The sequence below is a fragment of the Idiotropiscis lumnitzeri genome, chromosome 2 (assembly GCF_059441095.1).
Source record: "Idiotropiscis lumnitzeri isolate Australia: NSW breed Sydney's pygmy pipehorse chromosome 2, RoL_Ilum_1.0, whole genome shotgun sequence".
NCBI lineage: Eukaryota > Metazoa > Chordata > Actinopteri > Syngnathiformes > Syngnathidae > Idiotropiscis > Idiotropiscis lumnitzeri.
Genome location: NC_142392.1, coordinates 898,929 through 915,493, shown reverse-complemented (window position 1 = coordinate 915,493; position 16,565 = coordinate 898,929). Strand labels below are relative to the sequence as shown.

Sequence of the window (16,565 nt, the reverse complement as noted above, 5' to 3'; positions counted from 1 at the left end):
TTCAATCTTTGCAGGTTCTTTATGTTCAAATGAGTCACACAAAAACATCATAGTGGGTAGAGGCAAACCAAGACATAAGTTTCGAGGAAACAGCTGGAGCACTAGATGTGATGCAGTACTGCTCTCCTGTGGATGACTGGAGTAACTGCACCCAGGGTTGACTTGGTCGTGATGCAAAAGACTGCCGTCCTTGGATTCGAAGTTCAGTGGATGATGTGGTGGAGAAAGGAGAAAACCAGCACCCGATTTTGCATTAAAAAGAAAAAAAAAAAAAAAGACAAGGAACTCATGACTTTCATTTTTTTGGGCTGGAATGACACGGCCGGTTGTCCTATTGTATAAGAGATGGATTCCGTTACCGCGGTGACCCAGTTCGACCCTTGCTCTTTGCAACCTTTTTCAGCATACATAGACATGAGGAAAATAATAGGAGTCGAATCAGGTCAGCGGCAGCTGAAATTATTGGCTTAGACCACTGGACCACACCAGACTAGCAAACTGATGGAGTCTGTACACACAAATAGAAAACGGAAACACATTAGAAAGAAATACAACCGAAAAAATTCGAAAAATTTCATCTATGTTGGTTGACTGGTCTAAAAGTTGGCGTCCGGTTCAGGTGATTCCGGTTCGAGTCTCGCTCGCTGCGCCACAGTTGCACATAAATGCACATAAGCAGAAAACGGGAATCGAACCGGAGATATCCACACCAAACGGACAGTCGAAAACCATTTGACCAATTTTGGCTTAACAAATTACGGTGTATGGTTTGCATTTATAGTGTTAAGTATAGAATTCAGTCGTCGTAAATGGAAATGGACAAATTATACTGAATAAACACACCGGAAGTGTCGTGGCAGTATAGCCGAACGGTTAATGTCGAGGATTGCGGGACAAGCGACTCTTAGCGGCGTCGAATCGATCCCCGCCTGCTTCCCTTAGTCTTTCTCTCGTTTTTCTGTTTAAAGTTTAGCCTTTTGTTTTCTTGTTCTCTTGTATGAATAAAGTTTTTTGAAAAAAAGAAACACGTGACCACGTCGTTAGCGAAAATCTATTTAAGCTGCGACAAATTGAACCAGCGTCCTCTTTCTCCATCGAACTGACAGCTTCACGTCGACGTCTCGACAAGATGACCAAAAGGTTTGGCAAAGTGAGTGTTTAAAGTTTGGTTTTTTTTTTAGACCTATTGTAATTTTGACCATTAATTGAAGTTTTTAGCGTGCAATAACCTTTGTATCTCGCAGCTCAAATGTCGAATTATTCCAAACACGGGATATAATGACACAAACGCTTGAGATTAAAAGCGGTAAGTAAACGCTGTGAACATTTTAAACTAACGCACTTTTATTTTTTGCATTGCAGTAAAACAGCCGCGTTTGGCAGCAGGTAGGTTGCCAGCGTTTGTATGTTCACAATTCAAATGAAAATTAATTGTTTTAATTTCTGTCCACAGGCTTGCATCCTGCAGCGAATGGCCAAATTTACTCCAAAATGGCGTCTTTTTTTTTTTTTTTTTTAACACCTCCAATTCAATATCGCTCACCTAATGCCATGTTCCTAACTATGCCATTTGTCTTTCAGCCCTTTTCGTGCTCCAGGTCATTGCTGAAATGTCCTGCTCAGCTCCGCTCTCTTCACTGGTGAGATAAAAACACTGAAATGCATACAAATATGATGTGTTTTAATTTGTTCCAGAACATGGTGAAGATAAGCTACAACATGGAAGGTTTGATCACTCAACAAAACAAAATGACCGACATGAACATTTTTTTAAACCAATTTCTCCTTTGTAGTTCCCAAAGCTGCACTGAGATGCGCTTCCCAAAGGAACATTTGCCATTCGGTGCCAATACTCACATGTTGGTTTTCTTCCTGCTTGTGTCCACCAGGTGGCGCCAAAGCACATCTTGGCCCTGGACAACCTGAACCAGCAAACTACTCTGACTTGAAGTCAATTAAATATTTTTTGCTTGATGTTGCAGGTGCTGGAGGAAACATGGCGCCATGGTCAACATTCTGTGAGATGTTAACTTTTTTTTATTTTATTTTGACCGTGCCGGAACTTCGAGTGAAGGCGCCATCACGGACTGCATGCTGGCCACCAAAATTTTGCAACTGCAGGAGCAATTTCTGCAAGTGCAACGTCGTCATTGCACCTGAAATCTTTCATGGTGACTTGTGAATAAACTTTATTAAATTATTAGCAGGACTTGTCTCGTGCTTACCTCTCGTTTAGGTTTGTCCACTGTGGAGTCCTCAGAAGCAGTTTGACATGATGGCGGAGTTTGCAGGACTGGCAACTGTTCGTCTTCAAGCAGAAAGTTCCAGCATGACAAAATGTCTGAAGTGGGATTTTGACAGGTTTGTGGTCATGCGTTTCATCTCAAACACGAAGGTATTTAAATGTTGGGACTCACAATGTCTTTCTTTTGTTTTCCAGAAGTCACGACACAATGGTGCAAGCTGTTCTCGCTCTGCTACTTTTTTTTAGCCCTCCCATGTGCAAGTTGACTTTTAATCTGAAAGTAAAATAAATGGTCAGTTTAACAAAACTTGGTTGTGCAGACTTATTTTTTGACTGTGGGCTCTTTGCTTACTCTGTGTCGGTGTCGTCAGCTGGAGGACCACATCAAGAAGGTTCTGAAGCCAACTTGGGAGCAGCCTGCCAAGAAGTGGAAGAGACAAGTTTGAGACGGTTGCACCACTCGTGTGTACGTGCGTGCTCTGACTGCACTTCAAAATGTTTTTCCTCTTTCAGAGTTGGCTTCCTGTGAATGCAGCCGTGCAAACTCTTCGATCCTTTTCATCCCTGGTAGGATCAATTTTGTTAACTGTTGATTGCACAAGCTATGTTCTCTAACTCGCATGTTCCAGGTAGTGACTGGCATCCTTGACTTTGGACTCTCTCTCATTTTGTAGAGCCCTCCACGCTTCGGTCCTGCTGGCTGACGACTTCACCAGGCAGCGCCAAGGAGACAACAGTCTGACTCCAACTTGTAAGGGTTTTTTTTTTTTTTTTTTTTTTTTTTTCCTCTCCATATTTCTTAACTTTTTTTGTGTTCTTTGGAGTTTTTTTTGCCTTTCACCATATACTCTGCAAATAAAAAAAAATTTACTTGTCATGCATTCTTGTAACTTCTGTAGTAAATAAAATAAACTCCTCATTCTCAAAAAAAAAGTGGAGCGAAAGATAGTGGGTGGGGCATTATGCAAATGAGGAGCAGCCAGCCATCTGATTGGTTGCTTTGGTTAAAAAGTGGGTGTGGCTATGCAAATTAAGAAGCAGCAAGCGAGCTGATTGGTTGGGCGTGCATGGAGGTGGAGTTAAGCAAAGAAATTAGCATACAATGCTGAGATTAGCATAAAGGGGCGTGGATATGCAAATTATCCCCCAAAAACCGAATTTTGGGCCCGAAAGTGGGCGTGGTTATGCAAATTAATTTGCATACCGGCAAGCCGATTGGTCGGTTTGGCAGAGTGGGCGGAGTTAGGCAAATTATTTTGCATGACGGATTCCGATTGGTCTTTTCAAGAGGTGGGCGGAGTTATGGTAAAAATATCTGCATGACAAATCAAGATTTGCAAAGTGGGTGCGGCTACTAACTTGCTTTTTCCGGGCCGTGATTGGACGGCAACCGGGCTGTCCAGGTCGTGCTGGAAGACTTTTGGCCTCTCGTCCGAGCAGGCTTCTTGTGTTTATGCTCAAACGCCAGCAAAGACAGCTCGCCATCTGCTGTTTGAGCATGAAACAAACAAGCCTGCTCGGAGCCGAGGCCAAACGTTTTCCAGCACAACCTGAACAGTCCAGTTGGCATCCAGAACAAGGCCATTTTCAACTCAGCGAGGGTGTAATGAGCAATAAAACACGGAGACTCAAATTACAGTTCAAACAATATATTTTAAAGAGAAGCCATTTTTTTTTTTTCAAATATATCATTTTACACCAAATGTCATACATCAAGCAGAGGTTAAAGCGAACTGACATGACTGACTCGAGCACACATTGTGGCGATTTCTGCTGCTGCTTTCATGTACAGCCTGTCACCCAGTGTTTAACTTTTGCCACACATCAATATTGCTGAAATGGTGTCAAACTGTTAAAAAAAAAAAAGCAGTTTTTGTACAATAAATTGCTCAGCTGTAATTGGAGTCAGTGTTTTGCTTGTGAACTGCACCCTGACTGAGTTTTTTTTTTTTAATTTAAAAATTAAAAACTGTAATTATTTATATACATTTTTTTAAAGCGTTGTTCTCCACAATTTGTTTTTGTCATGTTCTCATTTGTTGAATGGATGGCAACAGGACTGTTTGGGTTATGCTCGCATCAGAGACCAAACAAAATCTCAAATAGTCCAGTTGCACCCATTCAAAAAATGACAACATGTCAAAAAACAAATTGCGCATAACAACACTTTTAAAAAATATATATAAATACAGTTTTTAATTTTTACATTCTTTTTTTTTTTTTTTTAAACTCAGTCTGGGTGCAATTACAGTTAAACAATATACTAAACAAACATGCTATTTTTTAAACAATTTGACACCATTTTAGCAATGAGGTTTGACTTAAGTTTCAAACAAACACTGGCTGACAGGCTCTACATGGAAGCAGCAGCAGACGACGCCACAGTGTGTGCTTGAGGAAGTGTGAGTGATGTCACATCAGCACAACAGGCCAAAGCTTCAAGTACTGCACAACACTTTAAAACACAATAAGAACATCATTCAACGCTTCCGAACATGTGCTTAAGATTAAAAAAAAAAAAAGATTATTTTTTCTTTAGCATGCAAAATATTTTTTTTATTTCAAAAATATTTTCAAAAAACAAGCCTGTGTTATTTTGGCAACGTGATAATAAAAAAATATTTTTAAACCATTTAGAAAAAAAACAAATGTTCAAAAGCATTGAATGACGTGCTTGTGTGTGTGCAGTAGATGAAGCAGAAGTCAAGGGGCACTGACAAATGACTAAGTGGCATCACACTCACCTCCTCAAGGGGTAGTTCAATGCCAAATCACTCAGTGGGTTTAAAACCAAGCCGATTTTGATTTTAATGAAACTTGCTGTACTTGTTGATAGTGATTGCACAACACTAAATCTCAAATTTGAGGTCAATCAGAGCAGAGATTTTGGAGTTACAGCCACCCGAATATTAATTAGCTCAGCTGTTAAAAAAATATGCACTGATCTGCTAAATGATTGCAGATTTGGATTCCTTGTTAAGTTCACGTTCCAAAAATATGTGTTTTGTGAAGATTGACAAAGTAGTTACTGAAAGAAAAGGCCTTAAAGTAAGGTGACCACGCCCCTTTTCGCCAAAGTCATTAATATGCGTGAGTTTGTAGTACCTAAAAACTGCTCTAATTGATCTCAAATTTCAGATTTAATGTTATGCCATCACTACCAAGCACATAAAGTTTCATTAAAATGAAAATCGGCAAAATTATTTTTTTGGAGTGATTTGGCATGCCATCCCCTTAAGCACAGAGCATGGAGTCCCTTGCCTTGAAACAGAACACTCACCTGTCAAAAAAAAAAGTTGCCGTTTTTGGAGTGCAGACGAGTCTAGATGTCCAGAACTCTGAATCTGTTGGTTGTTTGGCTTCCGAAATATCCTCCAGCCATGAAAGATAGACAAAAACATAAACATTGAGTGAGCTCATTTGCATATGCCCTCATTTGCATAGGCGTCAATTTGCATAAAGAAAAAAACGTGACTTGCCAGCCAATCGCTGCGAAGTAGTAAAATACTCTTCAACGTTTTTGCCGCTAATAAGTAAATGTAACATTCGTTTTGATGACGGGCTGTCCATTTTTTAATCGAAAGCGGAAATGCACTTGTTAAGGTCGGTGTGATGTTTAAATGCATTTAAAACATACAATACATATATTTATATTTTAAGATATCGCAAAGAAGATAAAGATAAAGATGTCCTTTATTGGTCCCACAATGGGGAAATTTGAGGCGTTACAGCAGCAAAGATATAAATCACACAGAGTCGGCGGCGTAATGTAGCCGTTAATGTATAAAGAACGAAATTTTACATTAAAATGGCAGAGTTGCAAATGCACCTAATTTTTTTATTAAAACAAAACAAGCCACCAGAGTGGCGCGCTAAATAGTATATTATGTTTGTTTTTTAAAGAAAAGTCTATTTTTAGAGGAGCAAGCAGTGAAAATGTGGAAAAGATGAGCATGCGTTACCTTTGCAAAATACGTCGCCACTTTCGTACAGCCGACGTGGAGACAATATTCCTGCATCGCGGACGTCTTTGCACATGTAAACTATAAAAAAAAAGAGACTATTTTGAGCTAACGTCGCTTAACAAAACTTCGCGCGTTTGTTCGAATTCCACACAACAACATTAGCAAACAAACCACCCAGACAAACAATTGCTCATTTCCTTTTCCGGTGGATTTAACTTCCGGGTCGCAGCGACACTGAAAAATAAAAAATAAAAAAAAACATTGACGAAGCGATTAACAAACTAAACGGACAGAGTGTCAAACGGCACATACAGAGTTTTAAAAAAAGAAAATATTCGTCCCCCACCGAAAGAAAAAAATAAACATTTTCAAGGCTGTTCCGCGCATGCGCAAAAATTGGAACGTTGAAAGTCAAAAAGTAATTAGAAAATGTTGTATTTCAGGCGTGTATCAAACTGGTATTCCTTGTCTTCATTTAAAAATCAAAAATAAAAATTAGCTGTCGTATTGTGATGTTTTGAAATTCTCTTTGTATGTTTTTTTTTGTCTCTTTGTATGTCTTTGAAGAAATAAAAACATTACGTGTGACGTCATAATCGGAAACCTTTTAAAGATGCAACAAATTTTTTTTTACGAATCTTTTTTGCTTTCGAACATCTTACGAGCTAACATGTTTGCAATGTACAAAAATAATACATTCAATTAACATACGGTGATAAATAAATGCACCCGATATACTCATAGGAAATGTATTGATTTATTAAATGCTTATGCAGCACAGACAATTTCGTTTGTTTAACTAAGGGGGGCATTTATTTTCTTATTATTGTGTGTGTTTATTATGTTTTTTTTTTGCTGACGTCAACGTTTGATAAACATAACTTTTGCCCTAAAAAATAAATCAGAAACGGTTCTTTCTGATTCTCCCGTCCACCAAGTGGAGCCAAAGTAACATTTAGCCCCGAATAATCCAAATCAAGACCTTCACAAAAACTCTGTTTTGATTAGAGGCAGATAAAACAAAGCAAATAAAAGCTGTTATTGTGTGGTCTTATGGACTTGTCAATGAGGCAACATCTGAGCTGTAGAATTCAACAAAGCGTATTTATTATAATTGTACAGCGGATGTAAAGTGTCTTAAGCAAACAATCCGGGTAGCAAGTGCGCATCAACGTACAATATGCCAATATGTCAACTACTGTACGTATGAGATCCGAGGCTATAAAATGTACATTCATATTTTGCCAACTCATTGTTGATAGCTGTAATTTAAAAGATGGACAGACAGTTTGTGGCACTGGGAACAAAAGCTAAACAAAGACAAAAAGAAGACGTGTGCTCGATGAATCTATAGATGATGTATTTACTCATTCTAATAGCTACTTTCTGGTAGCGTAAGCAAGATTTCATTAATACAATTATTCCTGCGGGCATTTGTAACAGAAGAAAATTCTTTCTATGGGATTGGAAACATTTTTGTTTTCATAAAGTATTCATAACTATAGAGATCACAATTATGATCAAAAACCTCTGCAATTAAAGTTATGCCCCTTTCATTTCAACTTGCATTATAGAGACTTTTTTACTACTACTAACAATGTCACAATTGTTCCAAATGATATCTCTGTGAAGTGAGAAATTGTGCGTATAACACAACTCCCATGAGAGTAGAGCCTGGTCATAGAATTTGGATAGTTTGATTGGCAATCTAGTTACCAAATAGTTACATCCAAGCAAAGATTTCAAACCGCCTACTTTCTTGAACCTCCGTGCACACCCTTTTTTTGAATAAATGTTGAAATATACAAACAATTCAGGCACATTGAATATAAAATTGCTTAGTTGAACAACACTTGTTAGGAAAGCAAAAAAAAACTAAATTCATCAAACTAAAAGAAAATAAATAAAACCAAAACAGGTAAGAACAGTGTGAGGATCTCAATCGAGAAGGGCAAAATGTTCCATTAAAGAAAACAGTCTATGGGCATTGTTTAGAATTCCATTTCGACCTTCGTGCACGCCTGTCTCCAATTGTCCGGGAGGCAAAACGTCACGTCCGCCAAGCCGAACTTCTTCTACTGCTTGTTCAATGACGTTTTGCAAACTAGCGCCACTCGGTGACAAGTCATGATAACTGCTTTGGCTTTGGGTGGACATCGTTGCTTCAATTTCACGCCACGAAAATTAATCACATGCCATAGAGTACGACAACCTGACTATCATGACACAACACGTTGTGCATAGAATTCAAATATTTGCACTCAGAGAAGAATGGAATATTTTCTAATCATGGTATATCTCTCTATACCGCTCTCTCGTATTTTAATTTTAAGAAATTCCAATAAAATAGGATATGCCTTTTATTTATTTATAAATAAATGAAATTACGACGGAAGATGTACTGGAGGTCAAAATGTCAACGGTGGAGGTGACGTCACACCCTGCGTCGTAAGCGGAGGTGACGTTGGAGTCGCGCCGACACATGTTGCTGCGGCAAAATTTGTGTTAGCCCTTCACTGAAATTTGAAGCAGATTCTGAAATCTCTCATCGGATTATTGTAGCTCTTGAATGTTGGCGTTCCCATCCTTGTAAAAATGATCTTAGAAGCGCTGGACGGGGATGAAACGACTTTGTTTCAAGAGGTTGCCGGTAAGGACTGAATGACTGAGGCCAGCAGGAGCTAGCTTGCTAAGTTACAGTGCAAGAGTTTGTTAGCACAACAGTACGTTTGAAAACAGACATTTAGGATAAGAGCTGTCTTCATGGGTGTGTCTCTTACTACATTTTCATGCTAGTGGTGCTATTTTAATGTGACTGTTGCATAACAGCAGCCCACTCATAGCTGCAGTGATTTAACAGGCATAAATTATTCTGTCGGCAGTTATCTTACGTTAATATTTTTTTCTTACTAATTCACAAGGTGCTTTAAACTAACTTTTTTTTAATGTGCACATTTTATTTCCAGTACTGCCTCGAAGAGTACCAGGCTTGTGTGCTTAGTCAAAAGCAGAATTAAGGGGATCAATTTGGTTTTAAGAGAGTACACATTTGTGAATGCCATGCTTTTTTGCCTCTGTTAGCCTCTGTTCAGGTTCAGGTGGAGCCTGTGGGCCGCTGGTTTGAAGCTTATGTCAAGAGGAGAAACAGGAACCTGTCGACCTCCTTTCAGGAGTTGGAAGAGGAGGAGGAGTCCTCTGAGGAGTCGGATGACGAGGACTTTCAGTTGGAAGAGCATCCGATGCTCCGAACGCTTGATCCAAAGGACTGGAAGGTATGAAGAAGAAAAAAAAAGTTGAGCATCTCATGTAAAAGGAGGCTCTGGGAACGTGTACTTTGAAGGATGACTGTGATCCACTGAAAACTAGACAAGTCAGCATACCGTTAGTGTTTTGTTACTTCTTGTCAGAATCAAGATCACTACGCCGTTCTCGGTCTTCCGCACTTGAGATACAAAGCCACTCAGAAGCAGATCAAAGCTGCTCGTAAGTATGCTCACGTCGGCCCTTTCTACACTGCATGCTCCGTTCTTCAGTTTTGACCTCATGATTCTGACACATAATGGTCGACTGGAGGCGAGCGCTTACCGCTTTGTATGTTCCTTGGGTTGGACTCTTGATTGTTTCCCAACAGACAAAGCCATTGTGTTGAAGCACCATCCTGACAAAAGAAAAGCTGCGGGAGAGCAGATCTCAGAAGGCGACAATGACTATTTCACGTGTATTACGAAAGGTGCGTTGCATCCTTCCTAGTTTGTTTGCTCTGGGGCTCTCTCTTCATGTCCCCCCGTTATCGTTTATGACCACCAGCTATCGAAGCCCTGTCTGACCCTATGAAAAGGCGAGCCTTCGACAGCGTCGATCCCACGTTTGACAACGGTGTACCTTCCAAGGGCGAAGGCAAAGAAAACTTCTTTCAGGTGTTTGCTGCTGCTTTTAAGAGGAATTCCCGATGGTCGACCAAAAAGCACGTGCCCAACCTTGGAACCAAGGAGTCTTCCTTCGAAGACGTGGATAACTTCTACTCCTTTTGGTATGTGGCGAGAGAGATTGCAATCCATTCGGTGGTACATCTCAAACTGCAATTTGACCTTGTTTTCTTTTGTTGCAGGTACAATTTTGATTCATGGAGGGAATTTTCATATTTGGATGAAGAGGAGAAGGAAAAGGCTGAGTGGTAGACCGTTTTAATAACTTGAGAGCAATTGTGTGCCCTGTGCGTCAGTCCTTCAGTGCCTGACGAGATCTTCATTTTCCCCGTAGCCGAGATGAGAGGAGATGGATCGAAAAGCAAAATCGCGCCTCCAGAGCTCAGAGGAAGAAGGAGGAGATGATCAGAATACGAACACTAGTTGGTACAGAGACGACAGATGTGACAAGTTGCACTAACCGAGCATGCGGTTGACGAAGCACTCGCGTTGACCTGCTTCGTTCGTCCGATACAGATACGGCCTACGGTTGTGATCCCAGAATCAAGAAGTTCAAAGAAGAGGAAAAGGCTCGGAAGGAGTCAGAGAAGAAGGCAAAAGTCGAAGCTAAGAAGAAAGAGCAGGAAGAAAAGGAGCGAGTAAGTCCCAATGGGTGGAATTGAAGCAACAACTCCTGAAATGATGTGTGGCATTCACGCTTGTCTTTAGGCCCGACAGGCTGAGATGGAGGCGGCTCGTTTGGCTAAAGAGAAAGAAGACGAAGAAGCCAAGCAGGCGGCCCAGCTGGCCAAAAAAGAGAAGGAGATCCAAAAGAAAGCCATTAAGAAGGAGAGGCAGAAGCTCAGAACAACCTGCAAGGTTGAAACCCCACCTGAATTATTTGCTTGCGATCTGACGGATGGACTAACGGGTGCGTCTGTTTCGCATGCCACAGAACTGGAATTACTTTGCGGATAAAGAGGCCGAAAACGTCAAGATGATGGAGGAGGTGGAGAAGCTCTGCGATAGGCTCAAACTCACCAGGTAAATGAAAGCAGATCATTTGTCGGCAGCCCAATGTGGTGTGAATATTTCCACTTGTCAGACGAGTGGAAAAGGAAGCCGATTTGTATGATGATGTCCTTCCTTGTGCCAACTGTTGCACTTGATAACACTCAATTGGAGACGTTCGTTCCACGGAACCGCTTTGCGTTCCCTTCCAGCCTGCAGACCCTCAATGAATTACTGGCCTCTGCTTCAAAGGAGGACAGCAAAGTCGCAGTGGAGAAGCAGGTAAAAAGTGCCCGAGCGGCCGTGCCAGCGTCTCCGTTCTGCCAGTGCGCCTCATCTTTTGCAATGTGCCTTTTCCTCTCAGGTGCAGGAGGTGAACGCGCAGCTCCAGAAGGAGAGAGACGCGGAGGTTCAGGCCATGCAGGCCGCTCGGAGCGCTGAGCAGGCCAGTGGAGGAGGCGGCGGCGGAGGAGGCAGAGGCACAAAAGGATGGAACGAGGAAGACCTTCAGCTGCTCATCAAGGCCGTCAACCTCTTCCCTGCTGGAACTAATGCGAGGTATTTTGGAAGCCTCGTGTTCGCTCCAAAACTGCTGCGCGTCTGCAATTTTGCTTTTTAGACTACCAGGGAATACTCTGGATTGATTTGTTGAGTTTTGGAATCACACCACTATCATTTTAATTTGAAGGATTTAAGGGCAAGCACAGCCACACGAGTGTTCAGGTTTTACTCCTTACTTTTTTTTTTTTCCAGATGGGAAGTTATAGCCAACTATATGAATTTGCACTCAACAAGTGGCATGAAGAGGACAGCCAAAGACGTCATCAACAAAGCCAAGAGTTTACAACGACTTGGTAAATATTTGATTTGAATGACATTGAATGATCCTCACAATTATTTTGGACCTTCAAATCCAAAAAATTGTCCTGTTCTAGTTGTTCCTTGCCAACAAAAGCCACATTCAATTAACAACAATACCAATGCCAACACACTTGCACAAACAATTTGTTTGACTTACTTTTTTTTAGATGACTTTGGTCTCCGTGCCTTTTTCTTCTCGTTTGCTGCGTTTAGGCGCGTGCACAACTTTGTCAAATGTAAATGCTTCTTAATAATCAACAACAAACAAAACTTGACAATTTCATTATCACCATCAAACTTTTTCCTCCCAAACTGTGCACCTGTTCCAATCAGCTCGGCTGTCTTCAACACTGAATATTGCCCACAGGTGGCGCATTTAAAATGAGCCGAAAGCAAACTGAAATGCATGCAAAAGATTGGCTCCAACAGCGGTTGCCTTTTGCATTCCTTTAATTGCTTTTGTCTCTTCAGATCCATTTCAGAAAGATGACATCAACAGAAAAGCCTTTGAGAAGTTCAAGAAGGAACATAATTCTGTGCCAGCCACAGTTGACAACGCGGTGCCATCAGAGAGGTTTGAAGGTTGTAAAGGGGGAGTCAACCCAAAAGTGTTCTTTGATATTGAAGGTGTGTTACCATTAACGCTCGCTGTCCTCATGTTGTTAAGCCCCAGGCGGCGATGGAAGCGCAGCCCCCTGGACCACAGAGGAACAGAAGCTTCTGGAGCAGGCTCTTAAGACATATCCTGTCAGCACACCCGAACGGTGGGACAAGATAGCCGCCTGCGTCCCCGGACGTAATAAGAAAGACTGTATGAAGAGGTACAAGGTGAGATTACAACAAATATGTAACTTGTGCACACTAATGTTTTGTTGTCATGAGGCTATACGGTTGAAATGTCCCATTTCTCTGCTAGGAATTGGTGGAGATGGTTAAAGCCAAGAAAGCTGCACAAGAGCAAGTAGCAAGCAAAAGTAAAAAATGACAACACAAAAAGTATCATCATCGGCATTATTATTATTATAATAAACAGTATTGTGTTGCTCTTCTTTGTTTTATACAAAAATAATTAAAAGGACAATGGGGGAAAAAAAAAACCCCATCAAAATACCGTGTTGCTTTTTTATATTTGAATGTGACTGCTTAATTCCTCATCCAGAACATTCCGCTGCGGATCTCGTTGTAGTTGGGAAGCTGTTCAATTGGACCTGTTAAAAGCCACAAAAAAATTACCAAATAAAAATATTTCTTCTAGGAGTGATTCCAAATATCATACTCGATCCAATACAGATTTGTTTTCATAATAGTTGAAATACCCCAAACATATTTTTTACAGCCCATGTTAACACAAGCAACCTACCGACGGCTGCGATGGCAGGAGCTTTGTCGAAGATATATTTGGTGCACACATCCTTGATGGTGGCGGCGTCGATTGCCTATTGAATGAGAAATGTCAACATGATGATCACAAAATTGGGCACTTGACGGGCTCAAGGCAACGACGCCATCCACTCACATCAATTCGGGTTTCAAGCTCATGTAAAGGGATCCTGCGGCTGTAGCACAACATTTGTCTGCCAATGTCTTCACAGATCGGGGTGGAGCCTAGGAAGAGGGGGACGCACAGAAAAAAAAAAAACAGTCTTAGTCTTGGCATTTCTCAGCACTGCCCAAGGACAAACCACATTACCATCGAGATGCAGTAACATGTTTGTCTTGAGGAGATTCTTCGCCCGTGCCACCTCGACTTCAGTTACGCTGGTGCAAAGCGACATCCTGCGAGGATACGAGAAAAAAAAAAAAAAAGTTTAAAAGTCTTACAACAACATGGTATGTGGTTGTCCGCAACTCACCATTCTTTCTGCGTGAAGTGCATCATGTCCTTGATGGTGCCGGGCTCACACACCATGTAGAGTCCCCACAGGCCTGTGTCGGTGTAGCAGGTGTTGAAGGACTGGAAGCTGTGGCACAAGTTCCCCTGGCATGCCATCTGAGCCAGCTGACTTGACAGATTCTGAGGGAGGTCCAAAAATAAAGGATCAGAATGCTGCTTTGTTTGGCGTTTGATCATTTGAAGTCTGTGGACATTGCACATGTCATGTATGAGAAAAATGGCATTAAAAAAAAAAAGCGCTCAAAGATGTTCAAAATGGATGAATGTTTATGTAACGATACTCACAACTCCCCCGCCAAATGAGCGGTCCCAGTTGCCAATGAGTGTGTTGGCCACCATGAGGGGGATGGTGTCCGGGTGAGCCCAGCCCACAGCCTCCACGGCGACGGCAATGTGAGCGAGCGGCATCTTGTCGTCACGCACGCGAATCTGAAAAGCCGCACCTCATTCGCTCACACAGACTCCGGCTTACGCAAGTCCAACAATGAGGTGACAAACGACGAGGATACCTCACTTCCTGTGAAGGGGCAGGCAGGCGGTGCCGGCGCATCACTGTCATAGCGACCAAGGAGCTTTCCAAAGTGATACTTTGCTAGCTCAATGAGCTCATTGTGGGAAACTCCTGTTTCAACAGCCACACAAAACATAGCAATAAAAAGCACAAAGGCATATTTTACAGATTCCGGATCCACGGAATGGTCTCAAACGGCAAAATAATGTCCACGCTTGGATTCGAATCTTAAGAGAATGACACGAGCCAAGCAGTTCTCACCTCCAGCAGCAGCCAGAACTATTCGAGGACCTTTGTAGTGGCTGGTAATGTACTCCACCAGATCTCCTCGATTGATCGTCCTGCGATGAAAAAGTCAGATAAGGACGCTCGGATCGATTTTGCGCAGTGTGCAATTTCTATACTTGATATTCTCAGTGGGGCCCAGGATGGTCCTGCCCAGCGCCGTGGCCTGGTACGCCGTGGCGTGGAGGTAATCGAAGACCACCTCTTGTAAATTGGTCTCCACTTCCTGCATCTCCCGGAGGATCACGCCCCGTTCCCTCTCGATCTCCGCTTCGCCTAACCTGCTGTTCTGGATGATGTCGGCCAGGATCTCCACAGCTTTTTCAAAAACATAAGCGTGCCCTTTGGTTGTTTGCAATCGAGATTCAGGATCACCAGGAGCTGATTGGGCTCAGGATCCATCATACCTCGCGGGAGATCCTTCGAGAAGGCCTTGGCGTAGTACACTGTCTGCTCCCTGGATGTGTACGCATTTAAGTGTGCGCCCATGTTCTCAATTTCTAACTCCAAGTCGAGCTGGGACCGCTTCCTGGTGCCCTGTCACACAAGAGGGGCAAGTACGCCATATAAAAAAACAATAACAATAATAATAGCGTCACACACTTCCAGATTTCAAAATAGTTAAAATATCGTTGAAAACTCTCGTTTTGATTTTTAACCCCATAGTAGTACAGCACAAAACTGCTACAAATGTACAAAGAGGCATTTTGAGTGGACTTGCACACTGCTTTCTGAACATTAAATTCAGGAACCGTTGGTTCCAGGTCCGCTGAATGGAGATTCCACTGTATTTAGAGTGGGCGTCTTACCTTAAATGCCATGTGCTCCAGAAAATGAGCGGTGCCGTTATTTCTCTCGTTCTCATAACGACTGCCAGCATCAATCCACAGGCCAACCTGAAAGAAGTCATGTTGTGTTAAGCAGTGAATCGTACCTCGACACACTTGTGTGCCATGAGATGCTGCAGGATATTATGGTATCTTTAAGTAATCTGAAAATGATCACTTATGAATAACAATGATTTTGGAACGTACATATGTTGACCACAGCAACATATGGTCAGAGGCAGGACAAATACTGTTGCCTTTTGACAATCCCCGTAACAGAATAAGTCAAATCTTACTGGGAGTATCTCAGCTCTGTACTCAAACAGGACCAAATTTCACACTCAACAAGTGAACTTGTGAGTAAACTGAATCGAGAAAATATTCTGTTTTATATGAAAGCGTGCAGTGAGAGTTCTATCATGCAAAATGGGTGCCTTGGCGCAAGAAATGGGTGGAAATTATAGACATTCTGCTGATATATGATGTATATTTTCAAAAGTTGAGTGTGTGTCAGGGTAACTTGCAAACGTACTGTGCACGTGGAAAGCCCCGAGTCCTCAGAAGCCACACGGAGCCCGTTTTCCAAAGTGGTCACCTTTGTTTCCGGAACATTTAAAGCTACTTGCTGAGCAGCTTGTGTAGCCAACAATCTGCGTGGTCCAGCAGTCCACTACGAAAAGACAAGAACATTGCATGACGACATTTCGAAACGCCAACGTAGCTATCCTACGACTACGACTGCAATCCCGCAATGACTTGTGCCAAATATTTTAACTATATGTGCTCGTGTTTATGAAGGCACGCACGAAGAAGCTGCTCACGGACTAACGTCAACTTGTGGAAACGAGTTGATACAACTGTTGAACATGTTTCAGTTTTGATACGTTTAGTAACATATTGTCCATACTCTGCTGAGAGGAGTTTTCTCCAGCAACGATCTGCGGAGTAAACCGTTTGCCGCGGACGTGAAAAGACGTAAGGAGGCCGCCATATTGTTACGTGAGACAGAGCTAGAGGAAGTTATACGTCACATCCGGCGAAGAATTGTTGCATTCAAATAT

General features: G+C 41.9%; 2 protein-coding genes and 2 long non-coding RNA genes across 15 annotated transcripts; 2 read left to right on the top strand and 2 right to left on the bottom strand.

Moving 5' to 3' along the window:
- Positions 1–6,482, bottom strand: LOC148341079 (uncharacterized). 4 transcript variants are annotated; one of them, XR_015842305.1, is made up of 7 exons: positions 6,208–6,469; positions 5,526–5,617; positions 2,598–2,662; positions 2,418–2,519; positions 2,226–2,341; positions 1,544–2,130; positions 1–508 (listed from the first exon to the last, which is right to left on the bottom strand). It is a non-coding gene; the product is annotated as an uncharacterized LOC148341079 (long non-coding RNA). The 4 variants fall into 4 exon arrangements; XR_015842304.1 differs by having other exon boundaries at positions 1,544–1,654; positions 1,858–2,341; positions 6,208–6,415; XR_015842303.1 differs by having other exon boundaries at positions 1,544–2,341; positions 2,598–3,094; positions 6,208–6,482.
- Positions 863–3,128, top strand: LOC148341080 (uncharacterized). Of its 7 annotated transcripts, none has more exons than XR_015842260.1 (7): positions 863–1,150; positions 1,363–1,386; positions 1,582–1,640; positions 1,983–2,361; positions 2,441–2,537; positions 2,617–2,812; positions 2,920–3,128. It is a non-coding gene; the product is annotated as an uncharacterized LOC148341080 (long non-coding RNA). The 7 variants fall into 7 exon arrangements; XR_015842258.1 differs by having other exon boundaries at positions 864–1,150; positions 1,454–2,171; positions 2,237–2,361; positions 2,920–3,124; XR_015842256.1 differs by having other exon boundaries at positions 864–1,150; positions 1,454–2,361; positions 2,617–2,695; positions 2,759–2,812; positions 2,920–3,123.
- Positions 6,483–7,295: 813 nt separating the features above from the next.
- On the bottom strand, positions 7,296–16,551 carry pmpcb (peptidase, mitochondrial processing subunit beta). 3 transcript variants are annotated; one of them, XR_015842022.1, is made up of 14 exons: positions 16,412–16,551; positions 16,037–16,174; positions 15,487–15,573; positions 15,085–15,214; positions 14,797–14,995; positions 14,654–14,733; positions 14,391–14,503; positions 14,167–14,310; positions 13,841–14,001; positions 13,678–13,763; positions 13,504–13,592; positions 13,348–13,423; positions 12,624–13,195; positions 7,296–9,475 (listed from the first exon to the last, which is right to left on the bottom strand). XR_015842022.1 is itself a non-coding variant. In XM_088288333.1 (14 exons), exons 1-13 carry the CDS (start codon positions 16,493–16,495, stop codon positions 13,131–13,133), a joined length of 1,452 nt encoding a protein of 483 aa, XP_088144459.1. In that variant the 5' UTR covers positions 16,496–16,551; the 3' UTR covers positions 12,420–12,796; positions 13,099–13,130. The 3 variants fall into 3 exon arrangements, 2 of the variants coding, with proteins under 2 accessions (XP_088144459.1, XP_088144458.1); XM_088288333.1 differs by lacking the exon at positions 7,296–9,475 and having other exon boundaries at positions 12,420–12,796; positions 13,099–13,195; XM_088288332.1 differs by lacking the exon at positions 7,296–9,475 and having other exon boundaries at positions 12,420–13,195.
- dnajc2 (DnaJ (Hsp40) homolog, subfamily C, member 2) lies at positions 8,618–13,115 on the top strand. Its single transcript, XM_088288325.1, has 16 exons — positions 8,618–8,860; positions 9,292–9,482; positions 9,618–9,693; positions 9,842–9,940; positions 10,018–10,240; positions 10,319–10,384; positions 10,471–10,562; positions 10,653–10,774; positions 10,845–10,994; positions 11,071–11,159; positions 11,339–11,408; positions 11,491–11,684; positions 11,880–11,980; positions 12,459–12,569; positions 12,655–12,815; positions 12,904–13,115. The coding sequence occupies exons 1-16, from the start codon at positions 8,806–8,808 to the stop codon at positions 12,970–12,972; spliced, it is 1,869 nt and encodes a 622-aa protein (XP_088144451.1). The 5' UTR covers positions 8,618–8,805; the 3' UTR covers positions 12,973–13,115.
- Positions 16,552–16,565: the final 14 nt, after the last annotated feature.